The sequence below is a fragment of the Myripristis murdjan genome, chromosome 7 (assembly GCF_902150065.1).
Source record: "Myripristis murdjan chromosome 7, fMyrMur1.1, whole genome shotgun sequence".
NCBI lineage: Eukaryota > Metazoa > Chordata > Actinopteri > Holocentriformes > Holocentridae > Myripristis > Myripristis murdjan.
In genome coordinates, this window is record NC_043986.1 from 28,494,329 (window position 1) to 28,513,583 (window position 19,255).

Consider the following 19,255-nt stretch of genomic DNA (forward strand, 5'->3'; position numbering starts at 1 on the left):
CAGTACTTTTGAATTGCAGTGCTTTATACAGAAGGAGGAGGTATGAATGTGCTCCAGGCTCTGTTGCCAAATATCATCTGAGAGTTTGATGGCTAAGTCCTGCTTGCAGGCAGACTTTGTGTAATCCAGTGGGCTGATGTCTTGTACAATAGTATAGATTTTAGAGACACTGAGATATGTCTGTTTATCTCCAGTCCATAAGCATGTTTATCACTTTCCTCTCCAGAAAATGAGGAAATGGCCAGTGTTTCATAGCAAAACAAAGGGCCTACAAGGATCTTAAGAAGTGTTTCTCTGCATTGTCTTTTTGAAAATCACCAAGTCATCACTGTGCCACAGCTGAAATGCCACATCAGTTTGGGTGGTTGAAAAAGGTGATTATAAGTCAGTGGCAGATGGCCACTTGTCTGGAGGAGGCAGAAGTGCTTCCTAAATAGAGTCTGAAATCTGAGGGAGCTTAAAAAAATGGGGTTGTGGGTTCTCAAATGTGGCGATCCAGTTAGTCATTTTGACTTTGTTGGTCAACGTTTTTGTAACCCAGCACCATTGTCTGTTTGGGCATCCTCATGTGGGGGTCTTCTGCATTTGTGAGTTTGGATGCAAAGGTTACATCTGGAAGTTATGGTCCTGTTTCTGGTTAAGCCATGCTCCCTTTTGGCAACGTTGTTGTCATAGGACACACCCTTTTCAGCCAGTGCTGACTCATGACCAACTTCATTGCTTGGTTTTATGTTATGTGGATGTGTTGGAAACTATGGCCCTGTTTGTGTTAAGCTCTCATGATTGCCACATCTCCTTGAGGCCAGTTGGCTAGAGAAGTTAATCAGTTCTTTGCTGATCAACCTTCCCAACAAGTTTCATGCAAATCCATCCAGTACGTCTCAAGTTATCCTGGGGATGTACAGACAGGGTGGATCACATAACACCCGTGCCAGAGGATATATCTCCTTGGTGGATGCAGTAAACTTAACGTTAATTATTTATTTTCCTTTAAGTAGATTACCCTGCCTCTCAGTCCTGTTTTACATAAAGTAACGTTATAACATAACAGAATAGAGAATTTACTAATCGTTTGGAAACTGTCAAAAATTGTTAGGCCTATTTGATCGTTAACAATGAAATAGTACTTAACTAATGTCAAGTAATGATATTTTCACAGTGTAATAATCATTTATCTTTATTACTGTAATGACTTTAGGAATACTGTGAAGTGAGGTCTTGTGTTAAATTGGTTTGAGACTTGGCTATAATGTATTATCTACATTAAAATAGGTTAATATAATTAAAATTTCAAAATCTATAAACAATGAACAGATCGATAGTGAGGTGAAAAAATGAATGCATGTATGCACATATTGCCTACATTGGTTGTACTATGCTACCTTTTTGGTTTGTGAAATAGAAACAAAGATTGCAAAGAGGCAAGGTATGTTTGGATCATTAAATTAAGCCTCAACAGTATACATTACATTTGCAGCTGTACTTGACGATAGAAGTTGAAGGGAGAGGGAGGAATCTGTGTACATCGACAGTAATACCCTGAAACCTCCTGCAACCAGTTTGTGTTATTGCTTCTTATTCAAATCCCCCAAAACAGGTTTTCACATATATGGCAACGCTCTGGTCAGAGAGCTGACTTCTGTCACCATCTGGCTATGTCCAGCCTCCTCACTTATGATTATGCATTTCACTTTTTGTCAGCTAAATGGGCACATTGATATCCTAGATCTTAGAGAAGTTACCCAGAGGGACAACAAGGCTGTGAAAAGGCTGTGACTGAGGGAAATTAGTGACATTCTCCCTCAATAACTACTGTTGAGGTCCCTTTGAGCAAAGCAGTGAATCTGCAGGGCTGTTTTGACTTGAGTGTTGCAGTTTCTGATGAATGGAAAGCATCATAATTGACCCACTATTTAAATAACAAAAAAGCCTCTATTGATTCAGTTGATCTGACTTGGTGGGTGCATAGTCCCTTACTAATTTTTAGACTGCTCTGTATGCAGAAGATGACAGACAGTTTCCATGTATGGATCATATTCCCTGCAATGTATGCTTAATATGCTGAGCAAAGTCTCTCAACACATTAGAGGTCATGGCCACTGTTTTTTTTTTTTTTTTAACTTGTCAACTATGAAAAATAGTTCAGCTGCAGTAACCAGGATAGTGCCACTCTTTGGGAATGGCTCCATCTAGTGGCATAGTTTTTGAATTTCCGTCACAGTAGCCTGAACAAGATCTCTGTTTTTTACTCACTTCTCTGTTTTCCAGTACTTGGGCTTTCAGAAGAAAGAGAATTGATGGAAGATAACTGGAATTGTAAATTTGTGAAAATGCACTTAGTTCTGTTTTTGTTTATTAAGCCCTTATGTATAGCTAGGATCCTCTCCTCATACAAATAGTTAATTCATTGTGGCACAACAGCATAAACTGTAGTAGTTATTTCTGTGCTTTGTGGAGCCCATCATTTTAATTTTCCATTAAAATGGTTTGAGTTATTTTCAATTTTGTTTACAGAGTGTAAGAGAGTGTGGATCTTTACCTTACAGGTTTTACCTCCCTCTTCCAGGCCTCATGTATCCTGAATCCACCACTGACTCCCCAGCATGCCTCTCCAACAGACAGCATGCCTCCCCAGGCATGATCTACAGGTGAGAACAAACAGGGCCACATGATATGTGACTAACATGGGGGAACCTCAGTATCTTCTTTCTATATTGCAGCAGATAAACAATTTTTATTTGTATGAATCAGTACATTTACAAATCCACTTTGAGTGTTTAAAAGTTAATAGACCTTTTTCACAGCAGCTATTTTGACATTAAATTGCAGGTGAACACAGGTGTTTCTAATGACAGTAATTGAGGTTCTGGTGCATTTCAGTGTATCAGAGTCTTTCCACTGAGCCAGCATGAACAACCCTGGCTCTGTTAGACCTAAATGGAGTGATAATTAATGCCAATTAATGAGAAAAAGGATCCACTGGATGGTAAAATGCCAGGCAAATTGTTTCAGTGCAGTCCATGTCAAATACACAAGACTGCAGAATAGGGATGGGCGATATGTTATCGTTTGCGATATATCGTCAAAAAAATTCCCCACGGTAAGAATATGTCATCTCGCGATAATAACGATAAACTCCTGTTGATGACGTAATTACGTGCGCAACGCACTCGCCGCTGGCAGCCGGCAGCTCACACGTGTAGCACAATAACAAGCATGGCGGAAGGCGGGGCTGATAGCGAAGAGCTCGTTGCTAAACGAGGCTCCAGCTCGATTATCTGGAACTGGTTTGGCTACAGTAAGTCTGACGTGGAGCAAACATCTGTCATATGCAAAGTTTGCAAAAAAGCGGTGATTACAAAGGATGCAGTACAGGTGTACTACTTAAACTTAATTGGTATAGTTTAGTAGCGTATTTGACTACAGTAAGTATTATTTTTGAGCAGTATTTGTGGGGTTCTCAAGACTGAATGCGGTGATAGATTTGTAGTCAAAAAGATGGAGTTGAATTGTTTTATATTTTTTATCGTCACTTTTATCGTTATCGCAATAAATGCCAGAAATTATCGTGATAAAATTTTTAGTCCATATCGCCCCTCACTACTGCAGAATGTTAGATGCCTTTCAACTTTAATGTTCCCTTAAATTTTCCATTGTGGAATTGCAAAGTAAAAAACGTAATGGTAGTAAGGGAAGTTGAAACAAATCAGATTTGAGTCCCTATAACTTTTGCTAAGTTGTATGTATTCTTTCCTGTAATTTACCCTTTCTGGTCTTATAATCAAATAATATGAAACTGCTGTTTGCCCTCAGTTAATTTGTTATGATAATGTTGTCAAGCACAAGGAACTGCTGGCTGTCAGATGTGAACATGTCTCCCCTTATACCCATAAAAGATTATGGTCTCATTCCAAGTGGTGGGAATTTTGAATAATTTAGTAGTCCAGTACTCTATCAGATTTAAATAAATAAATAAAAAGAAGAATGAAAGTACTTGTTTTAAAAATGATGGAGTGAAAGTGGAGTGTTTGTACTCATGCATGAATTTTCTGTCTTATGAATCATAGTTCTGTGAATAAAGTTTAGTCATAGAACAAAGAGAAGCTGTGCTTGCTTCTCTGTGTTTTGTATGGCAAGTGCAAATGATGCTTGGCATTTTAGCAATTCAACAATTGCCCTCATAAACAAAAATAAAATCAACTGCCGCCGCTGTTGGGAAAACATACTCCACCAGCACAGAGATAGCAGGCACCTGCCGCCATATTGCATCCTACCAGCATGGAGATGTTAGCTCAGCTTACCTCAGGAAGGCCACAGCACCATCCTGTGGATTCAGTTGGAACTGCAAGATTTAAATGAGGGATTTAGTAGGAAATTTTTACTATTTTGTCTCAATAAAAATAATTTTGCAAACTCAGCAGTAGTAGTATTTTAGTAATATTTTACTAGCCAAAGAGGTTATTATGCAACGAGTACTTGTTTCCATCCGTAATTATTGCAATAAATGATATTGTAATCAACAAAGTATTGGTATATTTAAGGGCATCCTGATGGCTTGGTTGACTGAGGTTCATATCATGTAACATGTTGTCCTGAGTTTGAATCTAACCTTGGCCATTACAGGTACATTGTATGACACATTTAAGCAGCTTTTCAGATGAGTCCACAGCAAAGTGTAATGCTGTCAGAAGCGTTCACCTAGCCACCATTTTGAATCTCTTGTCTCTCAGGTGATTTATCTTAAACACTGCAGGCTGTGAATCATTCACACACTTTAGACTGCAAGAATGTTTTAAGGACAGCTGATGAAGTTTTCATGTCATGTCATAAAATGTTATTTCAATGTTTTTTTCTCTATTTCTTTTCATCTTCCTGTTTGTCCCCACCCTGTTTATTTCTCTTTCATTGCTTTAGTGCACGGTATGGCAGCCCTAAAAGACAACTACAGTTTTACAGGTAGGTTCATTCTATCACAATATGGCTTTTAATATGAGCCCACAAATGTGAACACACATGCCCTTGATTTCATTAGAAAGCTTTTCCTGGTATGCTCCATTGTCACAGATTGAGACAGTCTCTTTATTTAAACCACAGGCTGAGTAAACTGAGGATGCACAGATTATTTTTAGCTCAGTAGAGAATAATGTGGCTCACGAATTGTTTACACTAAATTATAAATTGGACTATTTGACAATACACTGGCTATTGAAGGAAGGAATGTAATGCAGTGGCGCCTTGGCCTCATGCAGCACTAAATTCACTGGTTATCTGTTCAGTTTGAGGGGAGAGGCAGGGACTTTGACGCTTGATGTTGAGACGGTGAGACTACCATGTTTACAGCTAATGTTCACTAGGATGCTGGTGGCCAAAAGTTCCTGTTCCCATTATGTCCTGCTTATTTACTGCTGTCTTGAACTTATGATATTTTTGTTTCCCTTCTTTATTTTATTTTGTCACCTACTCGGTTTACTTAATAAACAGACATTGGTTTCACTGTGAAATCATAAAATGTAAACATTACTTTTATTATGTTTTTTTTTTTTTTTTTTTTTTTTTTTTACATGGATAGATTATCAAATACGATACAAGTTATGAGTTGGTGTGTGAGCAGGCAGGGGGGTTGGGCAGGTACTATAAAAGGTAAAAATGAACTAGAAGGCCTTGAAAAAATTATGAGTAAAACTAAATTCTTTGTAGTGAGGGTTGACAACAATAGGAAAAAAATCATCAGTCACTGAAGTTTGTTGTCTCTAGTATCTCGGTCCAATCATATTCATGCACAGTGAATAAAAGTTTACATAGCAAAATTGTGACATTGCTTGCGTAATAATTGTCTTTTGCATGGTGCAGTGCAATAATATTTCCTCCCCCATAAAGGGTCATCTTTTTCATATTTATAATTGTTAAAAAAAGGGCAGAGTTTGGAGAATATCATATGTAATCCAAGCAAACAAGGTGTTTGGCCTACTGTATAAACAGAATTGTGAATAAACTAAAATTAAAATGAGTGTACTAAAACAATAAAAATTAAAATTAAATAAAAATAAAATGACTAAAACTAAAAGTCACACTGTGACAATGAACTAAAACTACTGTAGACTAAATCCAAAAATGTGTCTCAGAATGAGTAATTATTTCTTAAAATAGTTACTTATAACTTGTACTTGTTATTGTTTAAGAAAATGGTTAAAGAGTTTTTGGTGACTGGGTGCCAGTTTTCTCCTACCTACTCATCAATCTCCTCTGTTCAAATGGCTCGAGACTTGCTAATCTGAGTCCTTTCAATTTTCAGACATTTTTGAAAACAAACAAACAAAAATTGCTCACTTCACCAGCTTTCAAACCAAGCATTAAGCTCTTGCACTCCAAACAATCGCTGCTGTGAGCAGGGATCGTAAGTAACGCCGCCCTGGAATCAATGAGTGGTTTGCTCGCTCTACGTGAAAGCACATTACATAAGACTGTCGTAACCTATTGCACTGCTTGACATAGAAATTGTATGATTTGTTTTGTTCACACTAGTATTGCAAAAAAAAAAAAAAAAAAAAATCTGGAAGATTTTATGGTGAAGCTGCATGTGTGAGAGAGGCTTGTGCTTGACTTCCCTATGTGAAAATGCTGCTGTGAAGACCTCATTTACACACACACACACACACACACACACACATGCATGCACGCGCATAAAATGTAACCAGATTAGAACAGTACATCACCAGTAATACTGATGATCACTGTGCTATACTGCTAAGTGAGTAATTATTGAATATAAGTTAGAATATATCATTACCTGTGGTGCTCACCTCATGTTGTGCTTTCCATGTTACTGTATTGTGTCCCTTTTTAGAAGTGTGAGGCTGCTGGAAACAGAACAGAGGCCAGAGACCATTCTCTTACCTCAGTTTTCTGTGGTCCATTTTATTCGTACAGCAAGTGACTTTGTGTTTTACAGAGACACACCACCCGTGGAACAAGCAAAATGAAAGGCTTTTAGCATTCTTTTTGCTGTTTCAGACAATCAAAAGCTTTTAGTGCCAACGTCAAGATAAATAATTTACTTGTGGGATTATTTGCTGGGCTTTGCAGCACAGAAGGGGGTGGTGGGGGGAGGCCCTGATAGGGCTTCTTGTGTGCCGTGTCACCAAGTAGGAGGGGGTGGAAAGCCCATCATTGTTAACTCCTCCAGCAACCAGACTGTTAGCAGTCCAGAAGCTGCCCCGGTTGGCTTCGGGCTCAGTAAAAGAAGTACTGCTGTTACTGGCCACCACCAGTCTCCGTCATGAGCAGCGTGGTCCAGAACCCCTACATTGGCCGGACGCCAAGCACCCGGGTGAGTACTGGACAAAATGTAGAGGATGGATTGATTGAAGGAGGATGAAAGGATGGATGTTGCATGGATATGCTGCCCACGTCCGGAGTTCTATATGGAGTCTTACTGACAGATCTTCTAATGAAAAGAGGAAGATCATGGATGGTTCTCTCTCCTCTCCCTCTCTTTCTTCCTCTGTTTCTGGGATAGTGCTGTTGTGTTGTTCAGCCTCAGTGAAAGCAGTCAGAGGATATGTTCCATCGCAATCATCACGAGGGAAAAAGAGGGTCCTGAAATATTGAGTAGTTTGGCATCTCTTGGTGGATGCTGCTCTGGCTGGTTAGGAAAATGGTGGAGCTTTCAGAAAGGAGAAAGCACAGAGAGGTACAGCTATAGCAGAGATGATACTCTCAGTAGGGGTCTTGCTCTGTATGTGAAAGGACATAAGGTTGGATTTGCCTGTAAATTCAAAGTTCGTCGGGGCAGTAAAGTGCTCTGTTTTTAATGTGAGTTTGTGAGCTTAGCTTGTGATGTTAAATTCCAAATCACTGCAAAAGGAACACTGCACTTTAGAAATTTTAAACATGCATACTTGCCAGAGTTTTGCTGTCCTAGATGCCTTTTATTCTACAAAACTGAAAATTGAATTGTAATCCTCTTCATTTGTGCAGCTTACCAAAGCTTTTTTGAAGACAGATGCTTATGATAGGAACAGATTGTTATCAGTAGCTGGGAGGTAGTTTAAGATGTCATAATGAAAGAATGGCAGTGGATGGCAGTGGTTCATTAAAGAAACTTAATTCCATTTTTATTGTTAACAATATCCACTAAACACAAGTTTTAATTAGGTTATTTAGGAACGTTCGGAGTAATAAGTTTGATGTGGGGGCAGATTGGCTGTGGTGTTTCCAGTGCTGCACTGGCATTATCAGTTTGATTATCGAAGCTTATGCTCCATCCGTGTGTTTGTCTAGTATTCTGATACCTAACAACCCACAGACCCAGCACTTTGAGCTAGCTGTTAGACTGCAAGTTCCCAGGAGTCAACTGAATCTTCCAGGTGTTACCTCAACCAAGGTGGCACCGAGCTCCTTCCACACAGTGATTTTTTCCCCTCATGCATGCCACAGGACCACAGACTTTGACCCAGCCACCCAGGTTTTGTGCACAAAGATCCCACACTGCCGGAAACACCATCACTGTGCACATGTTCATTATAACAATGCACTTTGGTGCTTCACGTATTTCACTCACCCATAAAGACTCCTATTATTTCCTTCAAGGAGCCATTGTGTTTGAACTCTGAAAAGGAGGGGGGAGTGGGGACAGTGAGGGCCAGCTCTGATTACATTACAGGCCATGATGCATGGGGCTGGGGATGATGGGAAGGGAGGGGCGGTAGGATTGTCCTGTTGGCCTCCCAACTACCCTCCCACTCTGATCAGCAGTGGAACAGGTGCTATTTAAAGCCATGGCTCTATCCCACTCCCCTTTGGCTTCAACAGCAGTGGTGCGACACCAGATTGTGCTCGGTCTGTTTGTCAACTGGTCTATCCGTGTGTGTGTTTCACACTCTACCACCTCCACCACACTTGGTGGCACCAGCTTGACCGTGGCTCTGACCGGGTTTGACACGAGCACCTGAGGCATGTTTGCCACACATAGGAGTAGTCTGACCGAGGTGCGGGGCGGCCACATGGGCAGTCGCCGCCTGAGCCGGCAAATGAGTGTTCCCCCTGTCGACAACCTCCAGATGCCCAAGCCCGGGGGTGGCGGTGGAGGGGTGCCGCCTGGGAGTCGAGATGGCAGCGGGATACGGCGGAGCAGCAGTATCAGCAGCGGTGGCGGCGGCTCTGGAGGCAAGATGCTGTCCCTGTCATCCATGAGCGAGAGCGTGCGCAGTGGCCTAAGTTGCTTCCTGTCGGAGCAGGCGCTGGAGCAGGAGGAGAGGCAGCAGCGCAGCAACCAGCTGGCTGAGTTCCAACGCCTGCGGGAGGTTCGCGCTGCCGCTCAGCTCAAAAACCTTGAGGACTTCCTCAAGATGAACCATGTGTCACTCAGGGAATGTGTGTCTTATACGACTGGCATGAGGTACAGGTAAGATGAGGACAGTTTCTCTATTTTTTTTATTTTTTTTATTTTTTTTACAAGCCATGGTTTTGGACCTGGGCTAAGAGGTGGAAGAAGCTGATAAAAGGCCATGCGCCTTATGACAAGTGTAGTAACAAAGTGGAGTAACAAAAACACTGCAAGAACCCAAGGAAAAGAGTTTCATGTAAAAGATAACAGGCTTGAGATGACTGGACAACTTCTTGGTTGTCATTCCTATGATGGATTTTCTTGGCATTTTTCCTTTAACAGCAAGTTGGTCAATAAAGAGGTTGAGTGAAGGCCTGAGCCACAGTGTGCTGAGTGTGAGCTAATCAAATAAACTTCAGGGATAAAATTCAGTTGTCACTTTTCCACAGCAGTGTTGTAAAGGGTGGCCAGAGTGAGCTTTTTAAGAGTTTTAAGAGTAGAAGTATGCAGATTAGCTTTTTCACAAGGCAGGCAAGTGATCACAATTTACCAAAAGCATCAGTACTTCTGGATGAGTCACTGTAAAATTGAAAAGTGACATTGTGTGTGTGTGTGTGTATACTGGCTAACTGAAACGCAGCGTCATGAGACCACCAATATGACCACAGGAAGGCACAGAAAAGGCACAGGCAGAAAAGTAGCAAGAGTTGTGTGAATGCTTATTTTCTTGCTCATTCGTGACTTCGTTCATGTGTAATGCTTTTTGTACAGTGCAGTGCTGAGGTGATTACAGTATGCTTTGTTCAGGCAGCCTTGAAGCCCTATGTGAAGGAAATGGAGCATTTTCACAACAGGAAGAGTAGAAGACGTCATGCACTGCATCCTTGCTGCAGCTTTAGACATTCACAAACCTGGAAGATGTTTGGTGATTTTCTGATCATAGTGGCTAAGTGAAGGTACTAAATTAAATATTCATTATCTCAGTTACAACAAAACTGTGCCACCATAGCACTTTGATGTTAACAGGTGCTGTTTTTAAAGTAAATCACTCCAATCATGCATATGCACCCCCGAGCACTTAAAAAACACAAGTGCATTTGTAAAATCATGTTGAAAACTGAAGTGCCCCTCACTGTTGTGCGTATCTTAAAGATGCACTATGTGGAATTGCCAAGGGACAAGTGAAGCGAGGCCCTTTTAGAGACTCAGCTGACAAATGTAGAAGAAGCACATAATCTTATCAGTGAATCGGTCCAACAATGGCATCTATGTAGACTCAAGTTTGTACTGATTATTTAAAAGGAAAAAAAGTTTAAAACTGTGACCTCACCTCTTTTAAAATTAGACAAATACCAGTTTGTGTCAAGACTGAGTATGCTCGCCCACTTATCGTCCCCTGTATAACACCTGTGTGTACTAATGTTATTTTAGATCTCACAAAAGCCTCAGTGGCCTGAAATGTCAATAACTTGCTTTAGAGTAGATTCAACCATCAAATTATGCACTTATTCCATGTTTTTTGTCAGCTGAGTCTGAATTGTCCTCATCTGCAGTAAATTTGAAGTGTACAACTTTAACCTAGATATTAGATTAGATTAGATAGAATTTATTGTCTTGAGGAAAACTTGTTTTGGACACAACAATGCCTCATGCATGAAATACACAGAAAATGCATAGATTACACATACATACACATTATCACATTTTTTCATTATTACATTCTTTACATGCTGAGTTCTGTACAGAGTCAAAGGTGTCATTATGAGGCTGAATGTTGGCTTACTTTCCACAGCGCTTATGGGCCAGTCAAGTAAGATCTTTAGTTATTGATAGAATACTTTATAGCAGATAGGAAATTTGCCCCACCATAGTATTCGAACCCCTGGATAGTCTGACAGTTTGCAAACACACACACACACACACACACACACAAGTACACACATACATACACACAAGCAGACACAGTTGTTTTTCAGTGGCTGGGTCAGAGAATAGCAAGTGCTTATTAGAGTCGGCCATGCAACGAGTTGCTGGCCAGGTTTTAAAACTGTTCTGATTATTAACCCTCTGACACTTTGCTAAATGAGGCAGAAAAACAATCCAACTGTACCACTATGTCATTCTGGAATTTACATTAGAAAATAAAATGGTTAAAAAGTCGCAAGTTTAAGCTTCAGTATATAACATATAGTATTTCTCTGACATAATGAAACACACAGTCTCAATATAAGTCACTAATCTTGTTCCCAGTTGATGAGCTGTATCACAGAATTCTCTTGAAAACGCACATTGTGTTATAACTAGCAGAAAGCAGTCACATTAAGCTTTTATTAGAAGAATGCTTTCTGGAAGATGATCTTTAAGATCATTAAAAAAGTGTGTGCTGGTAATATTTAGCACACCAGCAGTTAGACAGTTGCTATTCAGACCTCATAGTGGTGTAGAATATCAGCTCCAGCGCTGCCTCAGCCCGAGTGCAGGCAGTCCTTCACAGAGGAAAGACCATGGCGCTATTGAATTACTGATGTGGTGTTGTGAAGATGATTTGACCTGCCTGTAAATAGTTCGCTGGCTGTTCTGTTATGTTTTGTCCTGCTTTGGGATATAATTACTTTCTCTTCTAAATGCATGTGGGGGTAATTTGAACTCTAAGAGCGTTGCTAGTGCTGTCATCAGCTTCTTGTTGATATGTAATTAACATCAAGGACTAACAGTTTGTCAAAGTCATTATGCAAAACAAGCCAGATCCCAGAAACTTTGGCTAGGCACGTTGTGTGTGTAGTTTCAAGGGTAATTTCAAGTATGCTCCTTAGCACATATACTGAGAGGCAGTATGTGATTTGTCTTTTTTTTTTTTTTTTTTTTTTTTTAACAGCGGGGATGGTCTAATTCACCCATACCACCAACCAACACACACGCTCATGTACAGCTCCCAAGGGACATTGTTGCAAGACACCTTAACCATAGCTGTGACATTTGTGATTCTACAATTCTGTTTTATCCAATTTTCTTCTACTGTTTCTCACAATACACTACAAGCAGGGCCATTTTTACATGACCCCTTGGAAATTTGTACCATCTAAATTCCTTGAAAGACCCACAATGAGTGCAGGCCAGCAGGGGAAGGGGTGGGGCTGGGGGTGAGTGGGGGCATTTTTGCTTTAGCACGATACAGATCAACTGGGCCTAATGTGAGTAGGCCCTTTAAGCCCCTACTGCAGCGACCTGGGTTCGATTCCAGCCCAGAGCCTTTGCTGCATGTCGCCCCCTCTCTCTGCCTTTATTGTCACTTTCAGGTGGAGCAGAAATGCCAAAAAAGGATATTTTTCAGAACACACTATAGGTTTGTCAGTATAAACCTTACCTCAAATTATGTAACCGCAGCAGCTGAGCCCAAAGCATTCAGTCACAGAATGTGACTGTGCTGCACTCCCAGGTCACACAAAATATCTATAGTAAACGTAAACATCTGTTGTAAAGTCTCACCTTGGATATTTTGTGGTGGAGGTGGCTGTGTCTGGGCTGTATGTTCAGCAGTACAGACCCTACTGAATGATTGTAGACATATTAACAGAATATCATAGGAATACTACAGGCAGCAGTGTGTCTCCATGATCCTGTCACTCTTCTGTGACTACACATTGCTACTTGTCAATTTCATCATGAAGGGGATATTACTCTATAGAGTATATAGACTACAATGTAGTGTAGAATTGACTATTTATAGTTTATTGTTTAGTGAATATTACAGATCCAGGACAAATCTGACAGGGCAGGACTGAAAGAAAAAGGTGCAATTACAGATCTACTGCTTCAGTACCATGGACAGCTACATGTGTTTATCAATACACAGCACAGTTAGGCTACTGATATTTTATATATGCTAACTTTTTTCTAACTTTTTTTTTTTTTTTTTTTTTGTAAATTGTTCAGGTTACATTTTCAGTCTAACCCATGTCTCTGTCTTGGTGGGGTTATTCAGTGGCTCCTCACATTTAATGTCCTTTTGCTGACCTGGCCAAACAAACTGAACTACAGGAGTAAGCTGCTTGTTTTGTTGTTGTTGCTACATGTTTGGTAGGAAGATGCCTGATTAAAGGCAGTTGATTATTCAAAAGACATTAATTAAATTGCTGTACCGTGTTAGGGGTTTAGTCCACCTAATTTTTTTTGTGGCAGGAATGTGTTGACAGGGCTCTGGGAAGCACTGGGATGAAGTGCTCTCTATGCGGTGAGAGAAAAAAAAACACTGTGTGTCACAGGTTTTGTATTTATGCACAACAATATTGAGATATCAGCATCACCACTCTAAGCCCATTTCCCAGTCTGCTCCAACAAATGGGCTTTTCAATCTTTGTTATGATAGTGTCTGTCTGAAATATCATGCTGGTCAGGATGAGCAGACACAGCCAGAAAAAGTTTCCCCTCCATTTTCTTGGTTGTTATAAAGTTAACACTGTCACCTCGGTGAGGAGTCACTCCCAGGGTGATGATGTGATTAGTTGTCTGAAAAGGAGCGACAGTGATGACACCAGCATCTTTCTGAAAAGTTCAGATATTTTAAAGTAGAGGTGCTCGGAGCCGCCCTAAATAACGGTCAAAGCACTCTGAGAAAAGATGCTGGCTGCAGCACTTTTTAGACGGTTGCATGCTGCTGCATACACTGTCCCCTCATTGGGAACAACTGGAAAAAGAAGCAATATGGACACAAGTCCTAACAGTGCTTAAAACAAAGCCTCATCTGACTCTATTGATTCACACAACAGAGTTACCTGTAAGATTATCTGTTTATTGTGCACTCTGAGCTTTGTGTAATTGTGCAGCACTTGGAAAATGTCTGGTACATCTTAAATACATACTACAAGCAGCAACAGATGACAGGTATTGGTGAGAATCAACCCTTGAGGTCCTCATGAAATAAAGTCACATGACTTCTACTTCCTCTAAACATATTACATACTAATTTTAAACAAGTTTTGAGTATATAATGTGTTTTGTACTGTTAAAGTATCAGATTGCAGTATACTCAATAGTGTCAATATCCTTAGTTGGGGAATCCAAAAATAGTCTAATAATTCCCCATGAAGATTAAATATTATTTTTCCCTGAAATGCCCGTCCTTACTTTGAAGATGAGAATACTGTAGGTGCCGTTTAGTATTAATATGTAGTGTGTTTTTAGTATTACACAGGGACTATCTTTAATGGTGACCTCATGCTGCTGTAGTAGGCGTGATTAAAAATTTCAACCAATAAAACTGGCGATCTTGCTCCTCCACCTATCTGTTCAAATACAGTTGTTTTTTTTCCCCAACTGATGTCCTGTTGGTTTAAACTTGTGGATGATCCCTCCTTGTATTATATCCAGCTCCAGCATTCTGTTTCAACAGGAAATGCGTAAACAAAGGAATTAAGAGCACCGTTTCATGGGGTGTGAGCTCATGCATGCAATCTGTTGTTGGCAGTGTTGTGGAAAAGAGTGTCCTCTTCTAATGTCCAGTTGTCATTTAAACAAGAGACCAGTCCTCAATAAAAACAGTTCAGTCAACAACAAAGGTTGCATTATCTATGTTTCCCCAGGCAACACACATCCACCAGGAATCATAAACCTTGTTATACTGTATACTGTTCATGACTCTCAATAGTCAGTTACAGCAACCAATAAACACCAAAGAAAATGACTTAACCAGCTTGTTATTATGAAGATTCATGAAATGAGCACAATGTCTTAAAATGCACATACACTCTGTGCATAAAAAATGAGAGAAAAGCTTTGTGTATCCCCATTTTGACATTCTTCTTGGTTTGGATCCTTCAAACCCTTCAAGCCCTGCATCTAAAGGACTGGCAGTGTCAATCCTCAGATCAAGACTATTATCCTGACAAGTGTCCGAACGTGTGAATGACAATCTAGGACTTTAAATTCAGAGTTTTTCTCTTCCTTAGTTGAGGGGTGGTTGATTTTTGGACCCCTGTTTCCCAGGACCTTAGGCCATGGGAGTAGCCTTGTTTTTTAAATTATTTTTATGTCCCCATCAGTGTTTCCTGGTGGTCTTCTCTGTAACTTCTTTCATTTTGTTTTTAGTGCGAAGTGCTCATTGTTGTTATGTTTCTGTGCTTGTACTTCCCAGAGATCCCTTGTCAATCAGAGTGTCCAACACTGATGTCTTTTTTTTTATTTCTTGTACTTTCTGTTGATGGTATTTTAATTTCTGGTGGGGACACTTGTTCATTTTTCTCTTTGTCTGTGCTGTTACAGTTATCCTGTAGTCCAGCAGATGGCAGTATATTCATGGAAAACGTTTCTTTGACTAGAGCATTCAACAAAAAAAATGCAACAAACGTCTTTAGATGCTTTCCCTGTGTTTGCAATGACAACAGACACTAGCTGGAATAATTTCAAAAGTCTTGTTTGCTGATCTGAACTGTACTCTGTTGCCAACAATATTCTGTGTCATTCAGTCAATATGTTGCATGATTAAAATTTATGTTGCTATATGTTTTACATATTCTCATTGTCTGGCCAGGGGATGGAGATTCATATTAGGGTTTTGTTTAAATGTGTTAAGTATAGCCTCACATTAAACTTAGATTTAGTGTTTGTTCAAACACTTTTCTTCTGTAAATGTGACTTTGAGGTCATTTAATTTCATGAGGAGTACAGTAGATCTGCACATTCACGTCACCAATCCATTCTTTTTCCTGGGTTTGCTTCTTTGTCTCCATCATTGCTGCAGGGTCCTCCTCTTTTATGCTCTACTTGCTCCTTAATTAAGTGGCCCTCGCTCCACTCCCTTTCTCCTTTGGTTCCTTTCTTTCATATTTAATGGTGGATTGGCCTCTGGGGGAATATTCTGGAATGAATTGGGGAAGAATCTCTTACATACGCTTACATAACCAAATCTTAAAACACACACACACATACACACACACACACACACACACACACACTGATATATAAAATCCTCCCACCTACAGTAAAATAGCCAGGAAATGCTCAAGGCCATTTTTATTTACTTAAAGCATCACTGTAGAGAGTAAAAGTATATAGAGTGTGATGCCCTACAGTTGATTAAACAAAGGTCTCTGTCGTTTGTAATTTTTATGCTCTTTGATAATCTGACTGCAAGTAACGCTGATGTTGGCTGAAAGTGAATTTGATTTAATTTTTTTTTTTTTTTTTTTAATGTTTGGACAGATAAATCACCAAGTGAACTTGATGAGTTTTCTGAACTAGGATTAGACAGACATGGGTCTGTTTAGTGTTTCTGTCTGTTTCGTTGGTAAGTTTAGTTTCCTTATTTTTATTATTTTTTTTTTTAATTATTTATTTATTTATTTATTTATTTATTTATTTATTTTTAATAAATTTGCTCTTTAAAGGCAGTGATTTATTTCAGAGGTGTGGTTTGTCACACTGCTTCATAAAGTCTTGTAAAGACTGTCATTAGTCATTAGTAGGACTTTCAGTCAAGACTTTTAATGCCCCAAGATGGGTAAATTTTGCTTCAGAGATTTTTTTTTAACACTGATGAAATAACATTCTCGGGGAAACACTGAATACTCAGAATTTTTTGGCCAGAAAATGGTCAGATAAAATACTGAATATCAGCAGAAAAAAATAAACTGTCAGCAGCTTTAATCCAGAAATGTTGGTTTTGGCTTTGCCTTTAGAGAACCCATATGAGTCAAATCCTAATACAAACACAGTGAAGCTAATCATATAACTCTTTTAGAATATAATCAGGCTTTTCATGAGCTTTGGAGCCGCCTGTCCTGCTGTGAGGAGCATTTCACTTCAGTGCCACCAATGGGCCCTCGGGCTCTGCCTTACAAACACCATATAGGACTTAGAGCAGCGCAGACTGTAAGCAAGTCTGCTCTGATAACACTATGGAAGTAATAGTGCTGCGGGCTAATCAGAGGAAGCACTCCGTGTTTGTGTGTGTGTGTGTGTTTGTGTATGTGTGTTTGTATGGTATGAATTCCCATTGCCAGTGATCCTTGGGGTTATGCTAAGCTAAATGGAGCTCTTCTTTCCAGTCAGCCCAGCGTAGAGGACAGGCATGGCTGGCATTGTTTTCTCCCTGCTTTTCCTGGGCCCCTTTGGGGGAAAGGCTATTTCTGGCCCTGAATCTGTGAGACTTGTCGCACACCCCGCCCACATCCCTGTGTGTTTCTGTGTGCCCTTGCGCAAGAGAGTTTTGACATGCACATGTTAGAATGGGCGAGCGCCACTGTGTGTGCCCAAACATTGTGACTTTTAGCCCGTGGCCCTGACATCTTAGCGAAGCATTTAACATTTACCCCAGTGTCACCCCTAGTGACTGTCCAATCCCCTCCGCTTCCCTCTCCCTGCATGACCTGCACTGCCTCAGCAAAAAAAAAAAAAAAAAAAAAAAAAATACATTTGGATATTTGTCAAAACTTGTAAGTTGTTTTATAAGAAGATTGTAAAATTTTATTTGGCTCTACAATAATTGAAATTCTCATCAGGTTCTCTGTTTAAGCTCTGCTTAATTTCTGCTAAAATCTTATGCTGTCGTACCTACTAACACATCTCTCAGACTGATACAGCACAGATCCCTATTATAAACATGGCTTCTTTGACCCCATCTAGGTAAAGATGATATATGATGTCCATTCAGGCTATGTAAACAAGGACAGCAGGACTGGGTGCAAACCAGTGGTATTTACACAAGCATCATGACATTTATAGGTTACATATAGTTTCCCACTGGTTAGCTTGACTGGTAAAGACCAAAGAGGACACAGGAATAGGCCTGGAGAAAAAACTGAATATACAGCACACTGTATATTTTTTAAGATGTAGAAGAACATGGCATCCTTTTGTAAACACACAGCAACACATGTACAATGTCAGGTTGAATTATATATTAAATATGAATATATGCATCCATAAATGGTTATAGTAACTAAATAATATTAATATTTAAATATCAAATAGCAATATATCAGCTTAATACATGCCATGTCCAATTTTTTATTTTATTTTTTTTACAGTTCCCCAAACTAGTTCCATTTCTGCATTGTACTTTAGCAATTTCAAAATACAATGGGTATTAATTACACACATTATTTAGTAGCCTGTAGTTAAAGTTCCACAAAGTAGGCTGCTGTTTGGTTGGCATTGTTTGTGTTGGCAGGGAAATTTGGAAAAATTAGAAAGCTTCATGACAGTTGGTTAAAGATCTGTGTATCTGGCACAGCATGAAAACATTACAGTGGTGCATCGCTGGCCAACAGCAGGTGTAATGTTCAGAACAGGCTGCTGTTAGGTGTCATTATCAGTCATATCCGATCTGCAAATTATAGGCAGAAAACAGGCCTCATTTATGTACTGAGACTTGTCAGTGCAGCCACAGCTACAGTCACAGATGGTGAAATGGTAAATGGACTGCATTTCTATAGCGCTTTACCAGTCAACTCAAAGTGCTATACAGTGCCTCACATTCACCCATTCACATTCACACACTGATAGCAAAGGGTACCATGCAAGGTGCCAAGATGCCCATCAGGAGCAGTTGGGGTTTCTGTGTCTTGCTCAAAGACACTTCAACACACTGCCAAAGGAGCCAGGGATTGAACCTGATGAATGCTCTGCCTTTGTAGCCATGCCACCCCATGCTGTCACTAAGTATTCAGCTTATCAAAAACTAGATTAGATTTAAAGGGTGATACCACCATTTTTCCACTTTCTTTGTTCATTTTTCACCCCTTTACTCTTAATTGTGACAGTGTTGGCAATGAATCTACGATTTAATATATTTTAAAGTCAGTTTTGCCATGTCTTTTGGGCTCCTTAATTCCCATTCAGTGCTAAATGGCACAGAAAACAACTAACTTGTAAGCTGTACTCTCAAAGTACAGAATTGTAAACTGTACCCTTGGATTTCCATACACTCAAGTT

General features: G+C 39.8%; 1 protein-coding gene across 2 annotated transcripts in view; it reads left to right on the forward strand.

Annotated features, from left to right (window-relative positions):
- The first annotated feature begins 8,954 nt into the window (after positions 1-8,954).
- Positions 8,955-19,255, forward strand: part of LOC115362452 (voltage-gated potassium channel subunit beta-2-like) — a 64,112-nt gene continuing 53,811 nt past the window's right edge. For both annotated transcript variants that reach the window (XM_030056380.1, XM_030056381.1), the window contains exon 1: positions 8,955-9,403. In XM_030056380.1, the coding sequence (XP_029912240.1) occupies positions 8,955-9,403 (449 nt within the window). The remainder of the gene's footprint in view (positions 9,404-19,255) is intronic.